This window comes from Emys orbicularis, chromosome 1 (assembly GCF_028017835.1).
Source record: "Emys orbicularis isolate rEmyOrb1 chromosome 1, rEmyOrb1.hap1, whole genome shotgun sequence".
Taxonomy (NCBI): domain Eukaryota; kingdom Metazoa; phylum Chordata; order Testudines; family Emydidae; genus Emys; species Emys orbicularis.
In genome coordinates, this window is record NC_088683.1 from 10,230,910 (window position 1) to 10,258,492 (window position 27,583).

Below are 27,583 nucleotides of genomic sequence, written 5' to 3' on the forward strand. Positions count from 1 at the left end.
GAGTGCCATTCATCACATTATTCTGTAGCAATTATCCACATTATTACAGTTTTAACTGCAGGTGTCTTATTGTTCTTTTCAATCAAATATTTAGTTCTGAAGTAAACACCCTCTCCAGAAGTACATTCCACCAACTGCTAAATTAAAGAACTAAATTAGCAACATGCATAAAATGTCAGGCTAAAATTTAAAACTGAATTTCAAATCTCTCTTGCTACATTGTAGCTGCATAGACACATCAGGATGACACTGACACAAACATGTGAAAGCATCAAAGAAAGAATAAACAGGATCAGAAACTACACCTCACTGACCAAGATTGTTCTAATATTCTGATGAACTAATGGTTTTCTTAGCACTCAGAAATCCAACTTTAAAGGGTCACCATATGCTCCTGAACTGATGATCTCACAATATCTTTTTATTTGATTCTTAATTAATGTTGAAAACAAAAAAAAATCTGCATATTCAATGTCTCGTTATTCAAGATGCCACTACCTGGCATTGTACACCTTAATGTCACACACATAATACTCCTGGGGGAATTCTGCGCCACTGCGCAATGCAGAATTTTGCAGAAATTAATGTGGACACAGCATTTCCTTTCCCCCACAGAAATGGGCTGCAGTGCTGCTGGTTGCCACTAGGGGCTGCTGGACTCAGCAGAGTCCAGCTCACACACAGAAGACATTGCCAGGGGGAAGGGGAGGGAGCTAGAGAGATCCTGGCAGCAGCAATTCCCCACATGCCCTGAGGGAAGGAGACAGCGGTGTGCAGGAAACTCCACACATGCCCGGGACCCAGCATCAGGTTGTTTCTCCCTCTGGATCCCGTGGCTCTGGAGGAGAGGGGGCAGGTGTCTGGGCTGGGGGAGACCACAGCTGGCTCTGGGGGGACAGAGGGAGTGCCTGAGCTCGGGGGGGGCGCAGGTATCTGGGCAAGGGAGGCCCTGCGGCTGGGCTCTGGGGGGGGGTGCGAATATCTGAGCAGGGGGGGGACTCTGCGGCTACGCTCCGGGGGGAGGGGAGGGTGTGGGTATCTGGGCCTGGGGGCTCCGTGACTGGGCTCCGGGGGAGGGAGGGATTGTGGGTGTCTGGCCCCCCAGCTGGGCTCTGGAGGGGAATGGGACAGAGGAACAGGAACTGGGTTATCATAGGGGTTTCTTTAAATCTCTACTCCTGGGAGAATTTGTGTGTGTCTCTGTATTGTTACAGACATACTTGCTGACAGGTATTTTGAAATAAATTAACAAAATAATTGGAACTGGTGTGATTACGTAGTGTTATTTGACAAATAAAAATTGCAGAATTTTGTTGAATTTTAAAATATTGTGCGCAGAATTTTTTATTTTTTGGCACAGAATGCCCCCAGGAGTAACATAATAGTGTAACCTTTGGGTGGGCTAAAGTACACTTCGTTGCCCTTCTTCAGTGCCTAAAAAAAAACCCCAACTCCCATAGAAAAGTAGCTGGAGACTCAGAATTCAGTTGCTAAGAATTTTCAGCAAGGATTGCACAGGGTCAACCTCCCCACATTCAAGTCCCAAAAGGAACTAAAAAAAATGAATGTAATTAAACAACTTTATAAAATCTTATGATAAAGAAACAAATAATAATCTAATTTTTACAGCATAATATGATATTTTATAATCCACAGACATTATCTTCACAGTTATACATAAACATCAATAAAGAAAAATTTAAATCTGAACAGTTTAGTCCCCACAGAACCACAAGTGAGAAGAAACTGAGAATTCCCAAAAGCTTAGGCTGAGTTCACCTAAGTCTCAGTTAGAGTCTTTGATCACCAAATCTATACAGTTTGCTGAGTCTAAAACAAAATCTTCCCTCCACTTGCTAGTAGGAATCTTCACTTGGAATCCATGCAGACTCTTCCTCTGCGGAAAGCACTGTTAGCCAGTCAGCTAACTGATTAACCAATCACTCAGTTAAGTATATAGATATAAAACAAAAAACAAAACAAAAAACAAAACAAATAAAACTGCTGCAAAATGCTTCAGAGTTAGGGGAAACAGCCTGCTTCTGCTCCTGGGCTCAGCTTCTCCCAACTCACCCAGGGCACATGGCCCCCTGCAAAGCAGCTGCTCTGACCGCTTGCCCTCATGGAGTCTGACCCCAGTAACAGGGAACCTATTGGAGCAGACCCAAAACTACCACACCAAGCTTCTGGATGTAGAGTGCTAAATCTGCCTAGCAACAATGACTCAGACAACTCACTCCTACCTCCCACCAATGGGTCTCTTTAAGACATACCTCCCTATTAGGCACGTGGGTTACAATAGCATCGAGCATTAACAATGAATATTACTGGGAAGCATTCAGATATCTAGAGGAAAAACAAGTCAGGTCATTTGAGCTGAAAGAAAAAATTAATACCGTCTTACATTTTTGCCTCTGCACCCCCAACATATACACACAAATGTATGTATGCATGCATGCATACAGCTATAAAGACAGCTATTTCATAATAGATTACACATGCACAGACACACTATTAAAGGACGTGTTATCCATGTGAAAAATTGTAGAGGCATGTGATATATTGCATAGGCATTAATACATTTCATTCATCTTTGACTGCATCACCTGACTTCACTTCTGCCACTAATCCATCATCTCACAATTTCTTCCATCCTTCCTAACCCCTGAACACATGTAAACAAACATTGTTTAAAAAAAAAAAAAAAAAATCAACCTGCTAGAGAAATGTTTCCTCTTCCTCCTCACAAAAATGGGGAATTTCAGTCCTTAAATTATTGCTGTTCAAGAACCAGAATGGACACAATTTAGTCATAGGCCAGTAAAGGTTTTCTATACCTAAAAGTGTCACAACTTTAAAGTCCACTATCTTATGACCATAAACAGCAGGTGGGTTGGGTGAGGGGGGCTCAGCCTCCCCCACACCCCAATCTATCTCTGCCGCTGGGGCATAGTGCTTCTGGAGCAGTCTATAGTGTTGCTCCAGCAGATGAAATATAGGACATCGCTATGCTCCAGCATGTCAGAAATAACCACTACACTTTCTCTGCCTGCCAGTTCTGCTCCGCTCCAGGCCACCCCGTGTGCACAACCCAGTCAACCCTGCCTGCAACTTGTAGTCACTCAGGGGGCTAGGCTCCCTACCTCTGTCCAGCTGTCTTCAGGCTTTGCACACAAACTACCACAAGGCCAGGGGGGAGGCTAGATCACAGAGAGTTATTTATCCTTCCCACCCCCAGCTTCCCCACCACCACCAAACAAACTGTCTTATCTCCTACTGTTTTCATATGCCACATTTTACGTGGTTTCGTTTGGCATTCAATTAAAAACAGTGACGACTAAAATAAATGACAAGGACACCACTGCCAAGCAGCTCCGACTAATGTTTGATCTGAGCTTCAAGAAGTTGTTAAGAATGGCCTCGTGTATGACATGCCCAGAGGTAAGAAACTTTTCGGTTTTTTAGCAGGGATGAAAAAGAGTTTTCCAGACCTCACTGTGTTGTTCAAAACTTTACAAATGAGAACTGATACGCCAGATGCTTAAAATAAGAACTAAATGATATTTATCTTAAAAAGGGTTTTAAACCATCATCTCTCATCCTACTCTAATAGCAGAAGAGTCCCTTTGAAGACAACGCGAGTCTTGCCTTCTTGAAAAGTGCAGAGTCAAGCCCTTCAGCTGCGAGCAGCAAAAGCCAGTGGGCCAGGGCGGGGATCCAGGCCCGGCCCTGCAGGGCAGGAACTGCTGCTGAGTGTGGGGAGGGCTCGCTCTCTAACCCCCACCTTAGGGGCCTCCCCTCCACAGGAGGCTGGAATAAAGACAGTGACCCCACACACACACACACACGTTCAAGAGTGGGGCCTGAGACATCCCTCAGAAAAGAGGCTCCTCCCACACACGCACTGGAGTGGGGGGCCTCCCCCCATTCCATGCACCTAGCCACCAAAAAGAATGTTTTCACCAGCTGCCTATGCTTGTGACCCTGCAATGCAATAAACAGGAGCTCAATACAAACAGAAATAGAGAAGAGTCCCAGCTTCCCATGGCGATCCAGCACTCATTTCCAGCCCCAGATGGGCACAAGATTATGGAGTTTGAATTGCTGTCATTTTTATGTGCAGAAAAGCTATTTTAGGTCATTTCTGGAGGGTTTTATGGCTCCCTCTGACCAGTCAGACTTATAGCAACTAAGCATCACAGGTGGTAGATTAAAAAAAATAATCCCAATAACAAAGTTTAAAACTCTCTCACTTGATTCTTCAGTCACGTAGGAGACACTCAGTTGGGGAAAAGGTGGGGGTTGCGTATGTGTCGTCCAGTATAAAGGTTTTCTCAATTTTAGTTCACCACTCATGAGGGATGCAACCATCACCAACTCTTGCTGATAAGGGAAAATTACTTGCCTTGTCATTCTACTTCACTGACGATAACGTTGTGCAAGATTCTCACTCCTGGGCCTCTGCTCCCTAGAGTGAGACTGGCAGAACTGCCAAAGCTCTTAAAGGTTTTTTGGCCTTGGGCAATGATAGCATGGCTAGAGCATGAACTAGGCACTCTATTGCCACCCACAAGCTTAACCATAGCCACGGACATGTTCCAGTCAGCTCCAATTGCACAAGGTTTTTAAAATTTGTGACGGTCACTAGCCTGGGGCTGAATATTATCTATCCTGAGGTTTGGGCAGGTATGATAACAAAGGGAAGGAGGGTTAAAATCTGGGACAGAAAGAAACATTTATGTGTCAAACTGATTCTTTATAAAGCACCTGTGTGAAGCTGCCTAAGGGGGCTAGAAAGAGGCCCAGGGAAAAGATTAATTGGCAAAGGGCTGGTAAGCCATTCAAAACTTCTTAATAAGTCACACGTGGCATATGCAGTTATCTGATTTAGTTGGGGATTGGTCCTGCTTTAGCAGGGGGTTGGACTAGATGACCTCCTGAGGTCCCTTCCAACTCTGATATTCTATGATTCTATGATCCGTACCTATATATGTAGAGACAGTTATCACACGCCATTGTGCAGTTAAACCGAACAACAAAGAAAAGAAAACATGGAACTTTCTATAATCCTTTACAGCAGAGTACACCACAATTTAGAACAAAAGTTGAGGAGTCTTCAGAGAAAATATGCAGGCAGCAGCTCCAGCCTCAGTGTCTCGGCTGACTGCAATGAAGGCATGCTGACATAAGGAGACAGGTGGTTTCAGTTGTGACACTCTATGTGACAGGAAAATGTGACAAGGTAACAACACTGAGTTAAATGTTACTGTTTGAAAGCTTCTGATAACATCATTTGGTAACTTGGCAGGTAACTTGTATCACCTCTTCACGTACCATAACGATGAAGCCAAAAAAGACGTTGATTGCCGGGGTTTATGTGCTTTGGGACCCAGCAGTCCATTGTAACAACACAGACATTTACCCAGCAATAAAGACAAGTTCCAGCATGTATGCTTCTTGAGCCTCTAGTCTATATGAATGAATTTTCTGGCACTCTGTCAGCAAAAATTGCTGTTCTAAACTGAGTGCATGACTGTTTGAGAGATCCTTACCTGCAAGACATCCTGGATCTTCACCCACACATCTGCCATGTCATACAATTTGACATCACCATCATACAGGCCGGATGGAGAGGCCACTGTCTGCTGAAGATGTCCCAGCACCACAGAGTGAGCAGCTGCTACAGCGTTGAATTTGTCAAAGAGAAGTTCAAGCAGTTCCAGAAGTAACCTAGAAGGAAGGACAAATGCATTCAAGACCATAAGGCATTCCGATAACCTAGTAATGAAGGCCATACAAGTACCTTCGATAAACAGATTGGGGGGCAGGAGGCAGGGGCTTATCTGTTTTCTTCCCCTCTCTTAAACTGAGGAAGAAGGTAAGTCTCATTTACTAACACACTGGCTGAAAATAATATGGTATTCAATGGTTTAGTGCCATTTTGGATTATGGGATGAACAGTATGAAAGAATTTTAAAACCTACATGAAAGATCAGAAACCAGAGGTATCAGGGCTTATCAGCTGTGTCAATCATCAAAATTTTATTATTACACATAAGGTGTTATGGCTATAACCTCATATAAGTGTACAGCACATTAGCTGTTGCTATGGCTTCTTTACTGCCCAATGATTGAAATTAATGGGCCGTTGCAAAAGCCTGTAACTATTGTGTGACAAGACAATGACTTACCACATCTGATATTATTATTTAGAAGAAAATGTCAATTAAGTTTGATGCTGTTATCGAGTTATACAGACACCCCTAGGCCCAAAGATAGTGTTCCCCTCACATATGTCACTTAACCATCTTGGACAAAAACCTTCTCTTGACCTTACTGCACAGACACAAAGGGTAAAAGCAGGACATTACCAACAGAAATGTCTATTCCAGATGGCTCACTATATAATGTAATCCTTCAAATGTATCCCTCTAATTTAAGAATCAGGTGGGCAATTGCCAGAGTTCTCAGATGGGGTATGCAGCTAACACACATTACCAGTATCAAACATAGAGCTCATGGTTAAGGAGAAAAGCTTTTTGATTACACTGAAAAAAATGAAAGGACAAGTCTAGGAATGTAGAGAAGCACAGTACGACAGGTCTAGGTCTTGTCTGTACATTATACTAAAAATAGACATGGGCTGAAACACTGCCTGATTAAAAACTTTAGTAAGTTCGGATCCTGAACTGAACTTCATTGCTGCCCCCTCTCTTTGAACAATGATCTGTACCACATCCCGGACCCAAACACCTTTATAAATACCAGAAAAGTTCAAATCTGGACCCAGATCTGAAATTTGCAGCTCTAGTCTCTCTCAGATGAAACAAAATAAAAAATCCTGTATTATAAGGCAATTCTATTTTGTGGTACTAGGAGCTTTTCCATTCACCTTTAATGTTAGGAAATGCCTACAAATTAGTAGTATGTATAAGTGACAGCCTGGGGACAACGTAGAACAGAAATACTGCTTTTGAAGGATGGGTGTATATTGAACATGACAAGGTGTTTGTTGTAGAAGTCAGGAGTCTGTATGCGCATTTGGGAACTATGATATTTGGGTGGTAAGGCATGTGTAGTTGTTTATGTTGCCTTACGTTAACTGACTGCATGTATTTGAGCAATCTTAACTTTAAATAAAGTTGTTTGTATGGGAATTTCCATTGTTTTTCAAGTTAGCAACAGTACCTTAAATAGCTTTGGAATATAAGTTGTGGAGGAGAGTAGCCCTGTTCTGCTGCAATAGGTCTTTGCACATCTGTGTGTTGCATGTGTTTACAAGGGGAAAGCATCGACAATCAACGCCTGGGATATGGAAGAGGAGATGGCAGTGGAAAGAAGGTTTTAGACTATGGTGATAGTATTACATTTTAACTATATAACTGTAACATGGAGGAAAGACTATTCTCTTCTGTTTAGGCTTTTATAGCCAATCTTTAAAATGTTAAAGATGCTGCTCCTATAAGCAGAGCTGTACATCTTGCCCTCTCCTTGACTGCTATTTGACCCCGATAGCTATTAAATAAGGCTCCGTGTCTGTCACGAAGGTCACTGATTCCGTGACTTTCCGTGACCTCCGTGGCTTCTGCAATGGCCGGTGCAGCTGGCTCTGGGACTGCCCGAACAGATCAAGCAGCCCCTGGGACAGTCGCACTGATCACTGCTGGGGCAGTTTGGCTATGGGAGGGGCTCACGACTGGGGGTTGGTGTGGAGGGCGGCACTTACCTCAGGGGATGGGGGCCCCCGGAAGCATCTGGCATGTCCCTGCAGCTCCTAGGTGGAGCGGCCAGGGGGCTCTGTGCGCTGCCCCTGCCTGCAGGCACCACCCCCACAGCTCCCATTAACTGCGGTTCCTGACCAATGGGAGCTGCGGAGCTGGAGCTTGTAGCGGGGGCAGCGCACTGAGCCCCCTGGCCTTCCCTCCCCCTAGGAGCTGCAGGGACATGTCAGCTGCTTCTGGGGAGCTACATGGAGGCCAGTAGGGAGCCTGCCAGCCTCACCAACCCTCCCCTCACAGCACCAGCGGGGGTCCCAGACAACCCCCCCATAGCACCCGCAGCACCCCCAGCCCACCCCCTCAGAGCACTGGGGGCCCCCTGGCCAAGTTTTAGTTAGGGGTATATAGTACAAGTGATATGCAGGTCATGGGCAGCGAATTTTTGTTTACTGCCCGTGACCTGTCCATGACTTTTACTAAAAACATCTGTGACTAAAACGTAGCTTTACTATTAAGTTACTAACATGAATAGTCAGGATGAGGGGGTAACATGGAAACTAAGTTGCCTAAGAAATGGACAGGGTGGATTGATTTTAATAATCGATTTTAACCATGATCTAAATTATCAACTTTAAACTTGTTTTACATTTGCACTATAGTTATTTATTTATTTTTTAGTTAGTTATTTATAGTTTATTTATGCATATAGCAACCAATAAGAACCTTTTTTGGGGGAAATCATAGAATCAGATTCTTATTGGTTGCTAACCACTAAAACATGCTGATTTGCAACTAAATATAGCTTTTACACTATTTGGTTCTTTTTTCTGCAAATCAGGAAGACACACTCGCTATACACATTTATTTAATCAATTATATTGCTTAACAGACGTTTTACGCACACACACAGAGCTATATATATATATAGCTTAAGGAATTATATAGCTTAATATTCCGATTCCTAATTTTTACATTCAGTTTATCTTAGAAAATGGTGAATGATGCATTTCTCATTTATTAGATGATTAATTTTTTACTTGTAATTTGTGTCAAGCTACATTTGAATGGAAATTGGGATTTAATTAAAAATGCACAAAACCAGCATTTTAAGATGGCTTTATTTTACTAATAAAAATAACCTTAATTATACTGGAAGCATAAGAAAAACAGTAAGTTTATCAAACACAAAATGTTGGGTTGCAAGAGACCTCAAAAAGTCATCAAGTCCAACTCCCTACGTTGTGGCAGGACCAAGTAAACCTAGACTATCCCTGACAGGTGTATATTCAACCTGTTTTTAAAAACCTCCAATGATGGGGATTCCACAACCTCCCTTGGAAACCTATTCCAGAGCTTATGTACCCTTATAGTTAAGAGTTTTTCCTAATATCTAACCTAAATTAAAATGTTTTACATTTAAAACTAACTGCTTTATTAAACAAAGGATGTAGTAACAGCAATTAGTGAATTGAACTGGTTGTTTCTGGTCACCCTGTCCATCAAGATTTTAGAACTAGTAGGTGTCATTCCCTCCCACCTGTTATTTATTCAGAGATAGCAAGAGGAAAACAAGCTTGCAGGCTTTTTTTCAACTCCCAGTCAGTTTCTCAACTTTGAATGAACTAGTCAAGAACTGAAGAAACTGGAGAAAATATTCTCTCTGCATATGCAGAAGTGGCTAGTGCTGTCAAAAGCTGGTTTAGCACTTCAACAAACTCTGGTTCCTGGTGCTTGGCCAGAGACTTCCAACCACTTTGGTGGTCTGACTCTCTTTAAAACTTTGGCAAGAAATAAGTACAGCTTGAATATATTTCTATTTAATTTAAATGATTTAAAGAGATTGTAGTAATTTTAGGCCTTAACATAGGTTATCATAGTTTCAAATAGGTTTATGTTTCAAAAGTGAGCTTTATTTAATTTAAATTAAAAAATCCGATTTTTTAAAAAATCATCTACTTTTATCCATCCTGGAAACAGAGCTTCTATTTCTGATAGATAGGCAGCTTCTCCATCAGATAGACTTCCTAAGGCTTGGGAGAGCTGAGCCTCAGTACCTTATTAGGTACATAAAATAAGGGCTCACTATAGCAGGCACAAGTGAGGAGGCAAACAGACAGTAAGGGTGAGGAACTGGTAAGGGCGGAAGCCAGAGAACCAGGATGCCAAATATGACATGGAGGCAGAATTTGCAAGGGCTTGGCATTTTCACGTTAAAGGGATTTATACCTTGCTTTGCGTGGAAAACTGAAGGCAATCTTAATTTGAAGCCGATGGGCACCTTCATAATTAAACATACATAATTGTGAAAATTTATCAGCCCAGGCACAAAATCGATTCACCTGCCATTACCATGGCAACAATAAAGCCAAATAATAATTTAGTCATCCATCGAAAAAAGAAAAAAGTTGTTTGCCCCAAGCAAGCAAAATTTTGCAAGGCTGGATTAAATAGGTTAGACAGATGTCACATGTAAGAAAATACAAATGAGATGTGTTTGTAATAAAAAGGGATTAAGTAAACTAGTTTGCAGAATTTCAAACTGTTCACCCTGTTGGCACTCAATGGCACTGAACAAAAAGATAGTTATATTTTTTCTTAATTACAAGTGCCTTCATATTCTCACATTATGGCATGGGCTGATTGGAAGCTCCCAATTGGCACTCTCTGTGACAGTCATCATTTTAGCTAACGAACTACCATACATCCTTCTCCCATTTAAACAGTTCCCATCCTTTCCAATTCTCCTTGTAGTCAAGTCCCCTGAAGCTTCTAATCATTTTTAATTGCCCTTTTTCTGGACCTTTTCTAAATCTCTTAGGCCATTTTGAGACAAGGTGACCGAAAATTAATGCAGTGTGGGTTAAAGAGACAACATAAAGCATCACAAAAATAGTTCACTCCAAAGGCATAAGTTGTGGGGGAGGGTCTTTTTGGACCCAGTGACCTAAGCAGAACAAACATCTGCAATGACAAAGGGCTGCTCGGGCAGTTTGTCAGTTCATGTTCTTAGCATCCACTCACCAAGAAATACATAAACATGTCGACAGAAACTGACACGCCCTGAGGCAACTCCTATTGTCTGGGCAATAAAAGAGAATGAGTCCATAGGAAGTGACTGCTGCTGACACTTGCATGAGGTCACCAATGATAATGCATGCACTTTACCAATGAAAACATCCTTTGCTTAGTTTAGGGGAATTTGGAGTTTGATGTTTTGGTTTTGCAGTTCAAGCCTCAGCAACAAGAGTTGGTAAAGACAAGTAAGGAAATTTCTTAAGAAGGAAAAAGCAGCATGGGTTTGGTAATGAGATAGTCAATATGCCGGCTCAGTGAGTCGGATCTTCAATCGATGTAAAACCTCACAGCTCAGTTGAAGACACTGGAGCGATGACAATTTACACAGCCAGAGGATCTGGCCCAATATCTTTGTCCGTCAGTAGTAATGTTACCAGACTTCTCAAACTAAAACTAATACAATGCTAACTCTTTCACTATACCTTGTCCTTCATAGCCAAGTCAGAGATTTCTGTAGATACTATTTACAATATAATGAGCTGCTCACGAATAAGATAAAATCAGAACCTTTTCTCCACAAAATAATTGTTCAAGGGCATACACAAACTGCTAGAAATAGTAAAGAACCCAGGTACTGTTCTGAACATCAGTGGTAGTGATAAAGGTTGGAAGACAGACTAGATACAGAAAAGCCAAGATCAGTTCCAACTGCGTAGGGATTCCACAGTAGTTATACACAACAGTTTTGATCATTTCTACAATGGCTTAAGCAGCTAACTACTGGAAACCTCCTACTGCCCTCTAGTGGTTAATGGTGCCCTCAAATGGCTCATCTCCCCCACAGGTGAGTGAAGGGGTAGGGTGAGATTGAGGTATATCATGGTCAATTGCAGAGAAAATGCATTCTGCCCCCTTCACCCCCAACAAATTGTTATCTGTATGTAGCAGTATATAAATGGCTTTTAAAAATTGTGCATTCTGCAAACACATTGTGAATTAATATTTCAGAACAGTAAAACGCAGTCACATATGGAAGTTATAGAGTTTACTAGGCTAGGCTAATGATAGGCAGAAAAATAAAACATTCAATGGTGAGATTGAAGTACCACACCCTTTCATAATCCAAACTGGGACACTGTCAAATTAGGAAAGTCTAGGGCTGTGCTCCAGAAGTGTAACTTTTTCTCATGGAATGACAGGACTTAAATCATTTTTATGAGGGGTTCCTAAAGGAATTACTCTAGAATTTCCAAACACAGACTTCTTGGCCTCCAGCCCAAGCAGAAGGGGACATGACACTTTTCAAAAAGGAAAGAATACCAGCCAGTCTTTCAACAGTCAGCACCCAGTCTTGGAAAAACAGACAATACAAGTTATGTGGACATCTAATGTGGTTAGTGCAAGCTGCCCATAAGAAGCTTCATTATAGATACAGAGCCTTTGGGCTTTTCATCTTTTTTAGTCGTCTTTATTAGTCATTTTATTTGCCAGTAGTAATCATTTTTATGGATATCCTCTAAGTACAGTAGCTGAAGACAGACAATGAGCTCAGTGATATGAAAGAGACCGAGAGGCATTCATATCCGATTCTAGCTTTAAGAAAAACTAAAAAATATTTCACCTGCCAAGTCCTGAGGTCAAGAACCTACCATCACTGAAAACCTTAACATTTAAACAGTGTTGAGAGGCATACTCTACCCATTTTTAACTTTTTACAGAATTTGGCTCTTGTGGAGGAAAAAAGAACCTTTGGCTTTTAAGACAGGAGTCATCACTGACTCAATTAAAAATGTAGCTAATTTGTCTAGGTTGGCTGGGTTTCCCAACTGTCTACATGTGATTTCTGTTAATTGGGGACCTTACATTTTATTTCATTTGTTTTTCTAAAGATTTTAAATTCACCTTTTAAAAGCAGGAGATGCCTTATGGAAAACTTTGCAGACCATTCTGTTTATTAACAATTCTCCCTCTGCCCTTATCGGAGGGTGATTCCTCCATCATTTTTTATATTCTTTGAAGGTCTGCATGGAAACAAAACCCATGTATCTTAGGAGCTCATCAGCTCCTGCTGATCATTCATTCATATCAATATTTATAAAACCATGTGCCCAGACCTCTGGGTACATTAACATGTTTTTTAAATTATTACCCGATCCTGCAAAGAGCTAAATGGGACTTAGTTTCCCAAGTCACTGGGGCACATGTTTAAAATTTTGAGATTACTGCTGTAGCCAAAGGGCTGCTGATGCTCCTGGGGGTGATGGCCTCAGCCCACAGCTTACTTTTGCAACAAATACCAGTACTCCCTACCTCAGCATTTGAAATGTGCCTACCTAGGCTGGTTTTCCTGGGAAAGGCTCTCTCCTTTCTGGTAGCCACTGTCTGCCACCTGCGTTGTGGACCTCTTGACAATCTGCTTGAGCTCCTGTTCCAGACGATCCTTGATAGCCTTCACGGTCTCAGGGATTTTTTTCAGTTTGGCCAGCCCTTTGATGAGGATCCCCATGAAGACAGTACTGTTCTCCTCCGGATCCAGCTCCATATCTTCTTTAATCTCCAGCACACTCACTTCTCGCACTGAAACCACAAACAATCGTTTAAACCATTCAAAGTAAGATCAACACCAAGCAAATACAATGTTCCAATTGTCGCAACAGAACTCTGCCTATCATGGACCACTGCAGGAATAAACGCTGGAACACAAAACAACTCAATTTCTTTACTATACACAAAACATAGCAGCCTGCAAAGTAGACTGATTCAAAGTCAGAGGTCATATACAAGGAGGCATAAGTTACCTGCAAGTTCTGGGGTATATTAAAGTCTAGTGTGATTAAGACATCCATAAAATATGAGTTTTATTAATAATCATTTTAAGACTATACGTATCAATGGAATTATAGGCTTGAACCCCCAACCTAGCTATCTTCCATTTTCACAAAAGAGAAGTTTTTTACTGTGAGAACCAATTAGTTTACCAAGAACAAACTCCTGGTGAATTTGTAGAAAAGGACCTTTTCTTTTCCTCTTTGCATTCTAGTTTACAATAAAGTATGGAATGATGGTTTGATGTTATACCATTCTATTTTATTACTGCTGTCAAGAGACTGAAGATATTAATCACACTCTTTAAAAAGAACCTTTTAGTAAGTTGTCTAAAAGAGAAAAAGGATTAGGTTTGAAAAACTAGATGGAGAATTAAGGCTACTCTGGATACAGTCCCCTTGAAATAACACGGAGTATCTTGACAGGAAGTTCTGTTGCTAGGAGACAGTAACCACAAAATCTCAGGGTAATGTGTTTTTGTTTTAAGTATGCTCATTAATCAACATTTCTTAATTTACAGATAATGAACAGTAACAAAAGGGTGTCTATGCTAAAGACTGGGTGAAACACTTAACTGATACGCTGAAAAGCCAATGTGAAGTGAAAGTCTTCAAGGCAAGTCCAACCAAAATGTGTTGTAAAGAACTGTATGGCCACATGGATTGTTAACAGCTTGATTAAAAGTACACAGACACACAGCTCAGAAGTATACAGATAAAGAGATTCAAACCTCATAATGGTTACTGATACAGAGATTAGAGACAAACAGCTGTTTCATCCTGATGGTGTTGAACCAAGCTCAGACTGTTGGAGAACAAATGACTCCAGTAACTTATACTGCTCTATAATGGACTGATTAAAAAATATGCTTCTAAAATCATCCAAGAATGTAAAGAAAGTGTATATAAACCACCAGAAAAGTTCAAAATGGATTTCACAAATAAGAGAAACAGCATGTCACAAGGAACACAAAGCTCTAGAGCCAGCTATGGAGGTGACACCACCAGAAACAAAAGGTCCATCTACAGGTTAGCTTAAATGTCAGAATACAGATGTCAAAACAAGAGTTCTCAGAAAAGACTGTTCCAAACAAGTGCCTCCTCATTGACATCTGAACTCTGGCCTTTCCCATGCTTCCACCGCCTCAATAACTATAGCAATAGGAAAAGCAAAATTTCGGACATCTTTTTCCTGAAGTTAAGAATTTAAGAAGTGAAAAAAGTTGCTTACTGCTTTACAACCTGAGTAACAAAGATTGAAAAGCCAATGTGAAAGTAAAAGGCAACACAACTATAAATATTTTCTACAGTGTCCATCCTCACGTCATATAAAGTCCTAGGCAAAGCCACTCGTTACATTTACACTTCGTTTAACCACCACCCAGATACAAGCTCCATAATTCATCAACTGTTAGAGGGGACCTTCCGATTTTATGTTATCTCCTCCAGGGGAGAGGAATGTATTAATCTAGTCCCATTAACAAAGTCTCTGACCAATGCTCCCATACTCCTATTGCTGTGGACCATGACATGACTTCTGGCCACCAAAATAGGGCAAGACCAACAAATCTTGCTTGAAACCTGTTCAAATCTACTTCAGACAAGTCATTTATAAAGGCACACTCGGAACAGATGCAAGTTACAAACTTCAAGCACCTTCTGGAGACAGCTCATCACCAGGCCCACAAAAGTTCAAAATTGCCCTGCACGCCTTCATCTCCTCCCAGAAATGTAACTGTTACATTTTCCTATGCTCTTTATTGTCATGTTGCTATTTATGTTGCATCATTTTTAATAGGTTAGTTAAAACTTATTTCAGTGCCAGCTGACTTGCACGCATATTACCCTGATGGTATCCTTTTAATTATAGATCTGACTGACCTGCTCAGCAGAGATTACACTATTCAACTGGCATAACCTCAGACTCTGTCCCCTCAGCTCAGCCCAGCCCCATTGTGCTACAGGAGTTTGCTCACCTATTCATTTCCACTCTGAGCATTGCACACACACCGAGAGTAGACCCTATTATATGACAGAATGTCAAGAGAGAAGAATAACTTGAGTTTTTATGTCAATCAAAACCAACCAGTGCCAATTTAAATTCTCTTTAAAAAAAAAACCTCCCACAGCTAAAGTGTGTTATTTGTGCAAGTTATGGGGGAAACTTTAGCAAAGCACCATGGGCATTTTTAGCAAACAGGAACACAGGAGATCTTTACAATGCACTTAAATCACAAAGCTATTAGGATATTACAATTGGTGCACACATTTCAGTTCAGAGCTCACATTTTCATTGCACCTTTCATCCCAAGAGCCAAACATTTTGTGTACCACACACTGTACATATGGTTCACCTATTTCATTAATTGTACTCATTATTTGTTAAGCACCAGAGGTGTACAAGACACAGACATGAGACTGTATGCTCCTTGGGGCACAAGCTATGTAAAAAGACAGGACACACAAAGAATTGCAGAAAGAGACAAGGTTTTAAATAATAAGTTAAAAATAAAATTGAAAGGGCTTTTTTTGTTATGATTAAGTCAACTTGTGGGCATCACAGCAGAAATTAATTCTCAGGAGAGAATTATCCATTAGTGTAATACAGCCACTGCAGAGATGGGGAATTGAAATAGTCTTTTTCACGTTCGCATCACGTTGGCAGCTCATAGTCATCCTGTGATCAACCAATACCCCCCAGCTCTTTCTCCTCCCTCTGTCTCTTTCAACTGATAAGCCCCCAGCTTACAACAAAAATTCTTGCTGTTAGTCCCTAAGTGCATGACCTTGCACTTTGCACTATTAAATTTCATCCTATTTCTATTACTCCAGTTTTCAAGGTCATCCAGATCTTCTTGTATGATATTCTGGTCCTCCTCCATATTGACACTACCTCCCAACATTGTATCATCTGCAAACTTTATTAGCACACTCCCACTTTTTGTGCCAAGGTCATTAATGAAAATGTTAAATAACATTGGTCCCAAGACCCATCCCTCAGGAACTCCACTGCCTCCCTCCAGGCATTCAGTATGACCTGTTACAGTCTCCTCTTCAACCAGTTCCTTATCCATCTTTCAAATCTCATATTAATCCCCATCTTCTCCAATTTAATTAATAATTTCTCATGTGGAACTGTATCAAATGTCTTACTGAAACCCAGGTAGATTAGATCTACTGCATTTCCTTTGTCTGAAAAATCAGTTATCTTCTCAAAGAAAGATCAGGTTGGTCTCGTGGGACCTGACTAGATCACAGCCCAAGATACAACTGAAGATGTTACTTCTCTCTCTCCATTATGACCACTCCTTTTTCTCCCTTATCATACCCTCTTCTGTCATTCAACATCAGCAACGGGTCATTTGAACACAAAGCTTTGGCACAGAAATCAGATACCCATCAAAGTGTCAAATTAGGCAACAGACACTTATGAAAATGTAGGCCTAAGGCTCCAATCCTGCAAGCTACTCTGCCCAGGCAGAAGGGCTCCATGCGGGTGCAGATATATCCCAGTTCAGATTGTCTTGCAGGATGGAGTGTCTTGACCAGTATTTGCTCTTGCCCAAGGGATGCACACTAACAATGCCACTCATTTATATCAAGTCAGAACCTCAAACAGTTAGAATACATTTTATACCTACCTAGATCTGTAGGTTTATATCTAGAATATATCCGTGAGGAATTTTTGAAGACAAGTAAGATCATTTTCCTTATTTCATTAGCACTTGGAGTAAGTAGAGAAGACATGAAAAAAACATACAAAATAATAAAAGCACTGTAAAACATTCAAGTGATTATTTACTTGCTAAGTCATTTCTGTGTCGGCTAGTTAGATTTCAATCTCCTTTTGTGGGTCCGCAAAGGAAATAGAAAAAAAATCCAGTTTTATTAGTCATTTTTGTTGTATTCCCAAAATAAAATGACTGTGAAGAGGCACAAATGAAACCCACACTGCTCATTAAGAGAAGTTAGTGAGTTGAACATTTTTCAGAAACTGTTTGCCAAGAGAAAAGGACATATTGTGTGGACCAAGGTTTTAAACAAACCAATTTCTATTAGAATTAGCATCCTTCCCCCCCCATTTCAGCAGTTGAGCAGCCCAATAGATTTACAGTTTATTTAATTAGGCCTTTCTATACTGGCCTCACAGTTACATCTGAACTGTTTAAACATAACGAGAGCTAAGGCAGTTAATAACTTAGTGCCTGATCCTGCAAATACTTACTCAGATGAGTAGCCCCCATACAAGCCAAAGCAACTATTAGCATGTGCAAGGACTCCTCAGGTACGTAAGGATTTGCTGGATGAACTTGACTTATCCCTCATGGGGTTTCAGCTAAACTAGTTTCTTTGGCCAACCAGTTTCTAACATGGTTTGGCAATCTCTTGAATTGCCTAGGCTAGAAATGTTTTCCCTATGGTCTGGCTCCATCCAGACTGGCCAACCAAACTTTCTTAGAAACCAGTTTAACTGGAGCTATGTTTAAAATAGGTTATCAACACAGTCAGAGAGCCTCACCATGGACGGAACCTTGTTGCAGAAACTCAGTATTAATAACTACTAACTTTACTGGACATGTCTACAGTGCAAGGACATCTACACAGCACTGACTGAAAATTCTAGAGGCCTGTCCCAAAGCTTTGGGCCCAGCGTGTAACTTGGTATGGGCTTGGGGGGCAGGGGGGAGATGGTCTTCTTCAGATGGTTCAAAATACTATCCAGGAATCTAGAGTGTATTACCAGGCTATTGCCATATGACAATGCAATTCATCCCAAGAATTACATGAGGTCAGAAGCTCTCGGAATAAGAACAGTGTCTTTGCCTTACCTCTACAAGAGCATATATACAAATGCTGTAAGTCTAAATACTAAGATGGGTGAACTGGAATGCCTGCATTAAATGAGAATAGTGATATAATAGGTATTACGGAAATGTGGTGGAATGAGGATAATCAATGAGACACAGTACTACCAGAGTACAAAACATACAGGAATGAGAATGGGTTGTGATGGCGTGGAAGTGGCACTATATGTGAAAGAAAGCAAAGAGTCAAATAAAATAAACTTTACCATAGAATCTCTATAGATAGAGATTCCAGGATTGAAAATAAGAGTACAGCAGTAGGAGTGTATTACCGACCACCTGACAGGATGGGGACAGTGACTGCAAAATGCCCAGAGAGATTAGAGAGGCTACAATGCTAGAGAAAACAATAATAATGGGGGATTTCAACTATCGTTATATTGATTGGGTATATGTCACATCAGGAAGAGATGTAGAGATAAAATTTTTAGGCATCACAAATGACTGCTTCTTGAAGCACCTTGTCCTGGAACCCACCAGGGGACAGGCAATTCTTGATCTAGTATTAAATGGAGCACAGGATCAGATCCAAGAGATGAATATAGCTGAACCTCTCGGTAGTAGGGACCATAATATACTTAAATTTAACATTTTTGTAGGGGGGAAATGCCAAAGAAATTCACCACAATAGCATTTAACTTCAAAAAGAGGAGCTACACAAATATGGGGAAGCTAGTTAAATTAGGGTTACCATATTTCAACACTGAAAAAAGAGGACACTCCACGGGGGCCCTGGCCCTGCCCCAACTCCGCCCCTTCCCCACCCCCGGCCCCGCCCCAACTCCACCCCGGGCCCGCCCCAACTCCGCCCCTTCCCCAAAGTCCCTGCCCCAACTCTGCTCCCTCCTCTGAGCACCCTGCATTCCCCCTCCTCCCTCCCGCTCTGATCTTGGTTGGGGGTTGCTAAGTGCTTCCCTGCTCCCCCCTGCCCCTGCAGCCTCTGTGACCCCTGCTCCTCACTCGCCCTGCAGTCCCTGCACCCCCCCGCCCCAGCAGCCTCTGTGACCCCTGCTCCCCACTCACCCTGCAGCCCCTGCACCCCCCCCCCCGCCCCTGCAGCCTCTGTGACCCCTGCTCCTCACTCGCCCTGCAGCCCCTGCACCCCCCGGCGCCTGCAGCCTCTGTGACCCCTGCTCCTCACTCGCCCTGCAGCCCCTGCACCCTCTGAGACCCCTGCTCCCCACTCGCCCTGCAGCCCCTGCGCCCCCCGCCCCTGCAGCCTCTAGGCCCCTGCCCTGCTCCTCCTCGCCCTGCAGCCCCTGCACCCCTCGCCTGCCCTGCCCCTGGACCCCCCTGCCCCTGCAGCCTCTATGCCCCTGCCTGCCCTGCTCCCCCGCTCACCCGGCAGCCTCTGCCTGCTTGGGGCTTCAGACGCTCGGCGGCGCGGGTCTCTGCAGCCCCGGCCGCAGCTTCCTTCCTGCCGCCTGGCCTGTCTGTCCCCGCCGGAAACAGCTCCCGCGGCGCCGGGTTCCGAGCTGCGCGGGGCAACGGGGCCACAGGAAAGGTCCCCCAGTGGCTGGGGGGTCCCCACTCGCGAGGGAAGCCCGAGGCCCCCCCCACCCCCGAGCATTGTAACCGGGGCAGCTGGGCTGCGCTGCGGACCCGGTGGATCATGCTGGGCGGACCCTGGCTTATGCCTCCCTATTTCCCCGGACATGTCCGGCTCTTTGGAAATTTCCCCCGGACAGGGATTTGAGCACCAAAAAGCCGGACATGTCCGGGGAAATCCGGACATATAGTAACCCTAGTTAAATGGAAATTAAAAGGAAACAGTAGTCAGAAGGGTGAAACACCTTCAAATTGCACGGAGACTACTTAAAAGCACCATAACAGAGCCTCAATTTAAATAATACCCCCCATATAAAAAAAATAAGAGGACCAAAAAAAAAATGCCACCATTGCTAAACAGCAGAGTAAAAGAGGTGGTTAGATGCAAAAAGGCATCTTTTAAAAATTGGAATTAAAATCCTACTGGGGAAAATAAAAAGGAGCGTAAACTCTGGCAAGTCGGTGTAAAAGTATAATAAGGCAGTCCAGTAAAGAATTTGAAGAACAATTAGTTAAGAACATAACATCAAAAAATTGTAAACACATCAGAAGCAAGAAGCTTTCCAAGCAGACAGTGGGGCCACTAGACAAACAAGGTGTTAAAGGAGCACTCAAGAAAGATAAGGCCATTACAAAGAAGCTCAATGAATTCTGTACATCTGTCTTCACTGCAGAGGATGTGAGGGAGATTCCCACACTTGAGCCATTCTTTTTAGGTGACATATCTGAGAAATTGTTCCATAATGAGATGTCAACAGAAGAGGTTTTGGAACACATTGATAAATTAGACAGTAATAAGTCACCAGATGGTATTCACCCAAGAGGTCTGAAGGAACTCATATATGAAACTACATAACTATTAGCTGTGGTATGTAACCTACCACTTAAGTGAGCCTCTGTACTAGAGACTAGATCAGGGGTCGGGAACCTCTGGCACGCGGCTCACCAGCGTAAGCACCCTGGTGGGCCGGGCCTGTTTGTTTACCTGCCGTGTCCGCAGGTTCGGCCGATCGTGGCTCCCACTGGCCGCGATTCACCATCCCAGGCCAATGGGGGCTGCGGGAAGCGGCGTGGGCCAAGGGATGTGCTGGCCCTAAATCTCCAACTGTCAGAAAGCTGGGACAAGACAACAGGGGATGGATCACTCAAAATTGCCCAGTTCTGTCCATGGCCTCTGAAGCATCTGGCACTGGACACTTTCAGAGGTAGTATACTGGGCCATTATGGCTATTCTTATGTTCTCCAGTAAAACGGGAAGTCATTTTCATAAATCTACATCATAGGAAACAAACATGAAAATGCACAATTATCCGCTTAACAATCAAAAACTACATTTGATTTAAAGCAACAGAAAGTTGAATCATTTATGACTCCCATACTTACTCAGGTCGCATTTTCCCTGGTGCATCTCCAGTCTGACCATCTTCTATAAAAACATCTGTCCTAATAGATGGCACCTAATTTGTATGATTCCACCACCTCACAAAAAGGAAAACTGCTACAAGAGGCACTTTACTCATCTAAATCCAATCCAATCCCCAGCAAAACCACTGTTGATAACTCATCCAAGTGGAGTAGCTAAGGAACAGACTCTTGGGTCTTGTTTTTCATTCCCATGACTAGTTAAATTTTGCTGCTAATTATTATGATATATTTCCTTAGATGCATGCTTTTACGGGCAGCTAGTAAAATTTTATGTACTACTTTCCATGCATTATGTCTTTCCAGATTATACCCCTCTTCCTTTAACCCTTTTTGACAAAAAGGATGCAAGTTCATAGGGCTCCAAAGACCTAGTTTGAGATTACTTTGAAAGCCTTCACCTGCATAATTTCCATTGTTCAATTTCTATTTTGGCCCATGTGGTAGTCATAAAGAAATGGTTTTATACAAGTTTCAGTCATTTTCTAACCTGCCTCCCTTCTCACTCCAATATCAAAACATATGAGGGATCAATATCCTGGAAAAAAGGCTAAGAGGACATCAGCCTTTCTAAAGCAATGGTTTTTACACAGTTCTACCCACAATTCCATGATTTTTCTAGCTTTGGGAAACAAGTATTTTGATCTGAGAAGGTTCTCCTCCTCAACATGGCATTATAAGCACTGATTCTAAGATGATTTATGCCAATTTAACTCCATTAATTTCAGTGAAGTTACTCCTCATTTGCACTGGTGTGAGAACTTGAAGTCTTCCAATCAGGACTGAATGCATTTCTGGAAGATAAGCTTTAGTCAAACAAGTTTTGGGGCTCAATAAAGGAGAAACGGGATGAAATTCTATCGCTTACATTACAGAAGAAGGTCCACTGGTTTCAGGTATTTGGATCTTTTGACTGCTCTCACACAAAAAATACTAAGTACATACACAAAAGTGTGAAAACATTACGTGCTTCAAAACTCAAGCTGCAAGCCTGATATGAACAATCAGCTGGCGCTGTCAGTTTAAAGTACGGTTCTGTACTAACAAGGACTATAAAACTGGCATCATGGGCTTCCATGTTTCTTGTATCACAATTACTTTATATTTTCTCAGTTTACAGGTAAAATGAAGGCTTTTTTTTTTTTTTTAAATACATCCCAGCTCTGCAAACTCACCCTTGGATCTGAAAATCAGAGTGGGTTTTTTTTCTTTTCTGATTACGCATCATGGAAATAAGGAGTAAATTTAATAGTGAGAGAAATTAACCATTGGAACAATTTAATAGGGGTTATGGTGGATTCTCTGTCAGTGACAATTTTTAAATAAAGACTGGATGTTTTTCTAAAAGATCTGCTCTAGGCATTATTTTGGGGAAGTTCTACAACCTGTATTATGCAGGAGGTCAAACTAGACAATCACAATGGTCCCTTCTGGCCTTGGAATCTATAAATTACCTTCTTGAAGGGGGGAAAAAAAGTTCTGCAAGCCACATTATGTCTTCCCAGTTGCACCTATGGAGTGTGGAACCCCACTGCCTTCAAAGTAAGCCCTCCCTTGCATTTGTGCAACAGTAACAAAGGCATTTGGGGCAATCCAAATATAACTGTGAGGATCATTTAGTCCAGGGGTCGGCAACCTTTCAGAAGTGGTGTGCCCAGTCTTCATTTATTCACTCTAATTTAAGGTTTCGCGTGCCAGTAATACATTTTAACGTTTTTAGAAGGTCTCTTTGTAGAAGTCTATAATATATAACTAAACTATTGTTGTATGTAAAGTAAATAAGGTTTTTAAAATGTTTAAGAAGCTTCATTTAAAATTAAATTAAAATGCAGAGCCTCCCCAGACGGTGGACAGGACCCAGGCAGTGTGAGTGCCACTGAAAATCAGCTTGCATGCCACCTTTGGCATGCGTGCCATAGGTTGCCTACCCCTGATTTAGTCTGTTGAATCTTTAGTACCGATGATGATGCATTAGGAAAGAATCATGCTTGACATAGATCTCCTGGTGAGACTGCAACGCTGGCAAGTAAAACACACACCGTTTAACTTAACTGAGCAGCTTTAAACTAGAAGTAATTGATAGCCAATAAACAGGAAAACCCACTATGACATTTTTACAGTCACCTTTCAAGGCAAAATTGCATTTTTAAGGCCCTTATTCAGCAAGATATTTTAAACACATGCCTAACTTTAAGCACACTAGTACCACTATTAAGCTCAACAGGACTACTCGTCCTTAAAGTACCTTGCTCAATCAGGGTATACAGCCAGTGACTGACTTAATTTTAGAAATTACTGAATTATTCCTATTGAGGAATTTATTTATTCTTACATTTGGGGTGAGAGTGTCATTTGATTACATTATTCTCCCCATTTGCCACAAGATTTACATATCACTAATCATATAATATCATTCCACAGTACAGCAGAAATACATAAAGTTTCTTACTGGAATTCTATCAAGTGCCCTCATGAAGTGTTTGAGCAATGCAGCACTAGGCATTGCTCAGACAGTGCGTGAGTGCACTTTATAGTTCCAGAAAGAGAGGCGCAGCTGAGGAGCCCCTATAAATACACTACAAAATACTGAGCACTGGCAGAGAAATATCATTTCTAAGTAAATTTATTTCTCTAAACAGGCAAGAAGATGACTAAATAGTTACTGCTGCAGTGAAATGTCTACAATGCTCAGATAAAAATTATTGCAGATTTTGTTTAAGTGAAGTAGGAGCAGCTTTAATTTTCCTGTAAAGATTCTACAGCCCAACCTCTTGAGCTGCAAATGGAGAAAGGGATAGAGAATCCTGCCACAGCTCAAGTGACACACTGTTTTATAATTGTGTGCATTAATATGCATGGCCGCTTTTTGTTTCATCAATAAAAGGCAAAAGAACTTAAATAGCTGAAGGCAAAAATAGTTTCTGCCATATACACTCGGGTTTTAGATTCTCTGATAGCTCCACAATCTCTGCTTACTCTAAAAGACCACTCACTGGAGATACCTTTAAACAAAATTCTTTGAAAAAACAGTCATTTTGTCCTGACCAGACTTGTATGTATATTTCACGTGGATTGTATATGCCCGATTACACCTATAAAAGAGCTGCTCCAAAGCACACTGTCTTGTAAAGTCAGAGGGAGGCTCACTCAGCACCCTGCAGAATTGGACAATGTAAGAGAAGAGACCAGGAAAGATGACTGTCACAGTTCAGGACAACTGTCTCCTCCATGGCCCAGCAAGGGCACCCATTTTTCTGGCTCCCAGACATCATCTCTCCCCCTCCTGATCAGGGTTTTTCCAGGTACACAGTTCCCAGCCTACACTGTATTATCCCCAGCAAGTCACCCTACCTAAACAGGCCAGTGTCTGTGGTTTGCTCTCTCATGAGGGAGGCTATAAGCAGCGTAATTATCCACAGTTACAAGGTACCAAACAGTGGTAAGAAAGCACATTTATTCTTTAGGTGAAAGCATTACAAAGAAAACATATTAAAAACAATAAAAGAACACATATGCTAATAAGCTTACCAGAGATCACCCCTCCACAACTACAGCAGGAGCTCTAGTAGGAGTCAGTCTTTAAAATGCACCAACAGGGTTTTCTGTGGTTACAAGCTCATAACAGCTTTAGTTCAGAACAACCAACCAGATGCATGGGTTAATCTTTCCTTTATACAGCCTGGACCTTCAGATTTCAGGAACAGGTAATCAGTAGACAATGGTCCCTTCCATAGGGCGCAGCTTCAAAAAGGTGTGTTTTTGCATAAACCAGGGAGAGGGAGGCGGGGGGGAGGGGTGCCCATTTCACATTTATTGTCCCAAAAGACCATTCTCCTCTGCTGCATTGCTCAGTATAGTCCTTTGATCATCCAGGCCCACAATAATACATATGCTCTGCAATTAATACAATGGACTCCAAAGATACTTAAACTAAATTCAATGAGGTTTTTCAAGGATATTGCAGGAAATTAAATTAAAATAAATTAATGGAGATATCCTATCTCCTAGAACTGGAAGGGACCTTGAAAGGTCATCACATCCAGCCCCCTGCCTTCAGTAGCAGGACCAAGTACTGATTTTGCCCCCAATCTCTAAGTGGCCCCCTCAAGGATTGAACTCACAATGCTGGATTTAGCAGGCCAATGCTCAAACCACTGAGCTATCCCTCCCCTAATTGCCACCTCTGTCACAAGGATCTCCTGGCCTTTTTGGCATGAACAGCAACTATAAACAAAATCAGGAAAACAAGGAGTTTGATGGCTAGATCTTCAACTGGTATAAACCAGCACAGCTTCATTAAAGTTAATGGAGCTACACTGATTTTTACAGAGGATCAGGCTATCAAATTCCTTATTGACATATTGGCTTGTCTGACTGTATGTGTGAACAGCACCTAGCACATTATGGGGGCTACAGGACACACACACAAAACTAATAATAGGAATAATCTTTTCAGTTGAAAACATTTTCAAGATTTGTGTAAGGAAAAATGCCTGAATGGTCTAGATGAGCAAATCCTGAGTTTAACTCTTTTACCTGGAGGTGGTATACGAAATAATGCTACTTTATTCTACTGTACATAAATAAAAGTATATATTTATATAAAAAAAGGTCTTGGTATCGGTCATGGTCACAGTGCAAGCTGCAATTTAGACCACTGTGTGTCCCTCTTGGTTTCCCTAACTTCACCACTGTCTGGGTGGAACCCTGCAGTTCAACCACTCCTGGGCTGGATTTCTTGGCTGCATCCCCCGTTTATCAAACATAATATGATGGCAGGCTCAATTGTGTTCAACACCCGTAAGCCATTTTCCTCCTGGAGCCTGTGACTAGCAATTGATTAAAGTGACTCAAACGGCAGTGACTCAACAAACATTATTTATGCACCCAAAGGTACACAGCATTCAGACACAAGGGTTAAAACAATAAATGCCTACATTCATATTTCCTCTTACCTAAACCTTAATCTTTCCTTGCGAGCTTTGGTAAGTGCCACTCAGTCTAGTTAGCTCCACCTCTGGCAGCGAGAGACAGACTGCTGCTGTCACATGCCCTCACAGAGACTCTGTAAGAGACTCACCTTCAGCCGCTGCCCACTTAGCCCCCTTCATTTTTCAAGGGGTCTTCTTTACCTTTCTAGCAACCTTGGCAAACCAGCTGTGTAACTCCCTATTTGCTGCCTGGAAAATAGCATCTTCCCAGACTCTCTCTCTCTGATTTCTTTTCATGGACATCTCACCATCAGCTCAAGCTCAACATAGCTAAAACAGAGCTCCATCTTCCTCCCCAAACCCTCCCCACTACCACCTTTCTCAATCACTGTGGACAGCACTGTCATCCTGTCATACAGGCCCATAACCTGGGTGTCGACGCAGACCTCTCTCTAGGTCTTTACATCCAGGCTATGTCTAAGTCTTGCAAATCCTTTCTGCATAACTTCTCTAAGATACAGCCTTTCCTATCCGTCCACACAGCTAAAACTCGCATCCAAGCTCTCATCATCTCATATTTCAATTACTGTGACATCCCTTTTCTCTGGCCTTGACAAATGCAATCCTGTCCCACTCATAACCGTTTACAATGCTGCTGCAAAGGTCATTTTCCTAGCCTGTCACTTTGACCATATTACCACTCTCTTTGTATCTCTTTACTGGTTCCCTCTTCTCTATCACAGCAAACATAAGCTGCTGTCTTCACATTCAAGACACACCATGGCCTATCCCCACCTTACCTATCATCTCTCACTCAGTACCAGTCGACTCCTGTCTCTGATTAGCATAAGAACATAAGAAAGGCCGTACTGGGTCAGACCAAAGGTCCATCTAGCCCAGTATCTGTCTACCGACAGTGGCCAATGCCAGGTGCCCCAGAGGGAGTGAACCTAACAGGCAATGATCAAGTGATCTCTCTCCTGCCATCCATCTCCATCCTCTGACGAACAGAGGCTAGGGACACCATTCTTACCCATCCTGGCTAATAGCCATTTATGGACTTAGCCACCATGAATTTATCCAGTCCCCTTTTAAACATTGTTATAGTCCTAGCCTTCACAACCTCCTCAGGTAAGGAGTTCCACAAGTTGACTGTGCGCTGCGTGAAGAAGAACTTCCTTTTATTTGTTTTAAACCTGCTGCCTATTAATTTCATTTGGTGACCCCTAGTTCTTGTATTATGGGAATAAGTAAATCAC

General features: G+C 42.1%; 1 protein-coding gene across 1 annotated transcript in view; it reads right to left on the reverse strand.

The window, feature by feature from the left end:
- The window catches only part of EXOC4 (exocyst complex component 4), a 607,048-nt gene that overhangs the window by 512,144 nt on the left and 67,321 nt on the right, over nt 1-27,583 (reverse strand). The window contains exons 6-7 of the mRNA XM_065409076.1: nt 13,067-13,310; nt 5,553-5,730 (exon numbers count right to left, since the gene is read on the reverse strand). Of these exons, the coding sequence (XP_065265148.1) occupies nt 5,553-5,730; nt 13,067-13,310 (422 nt within the window). The remainder of the gene's footprint in view (nt 1-5,552; nt 5,731-13,066; nt 13,311-27,583) is intronic.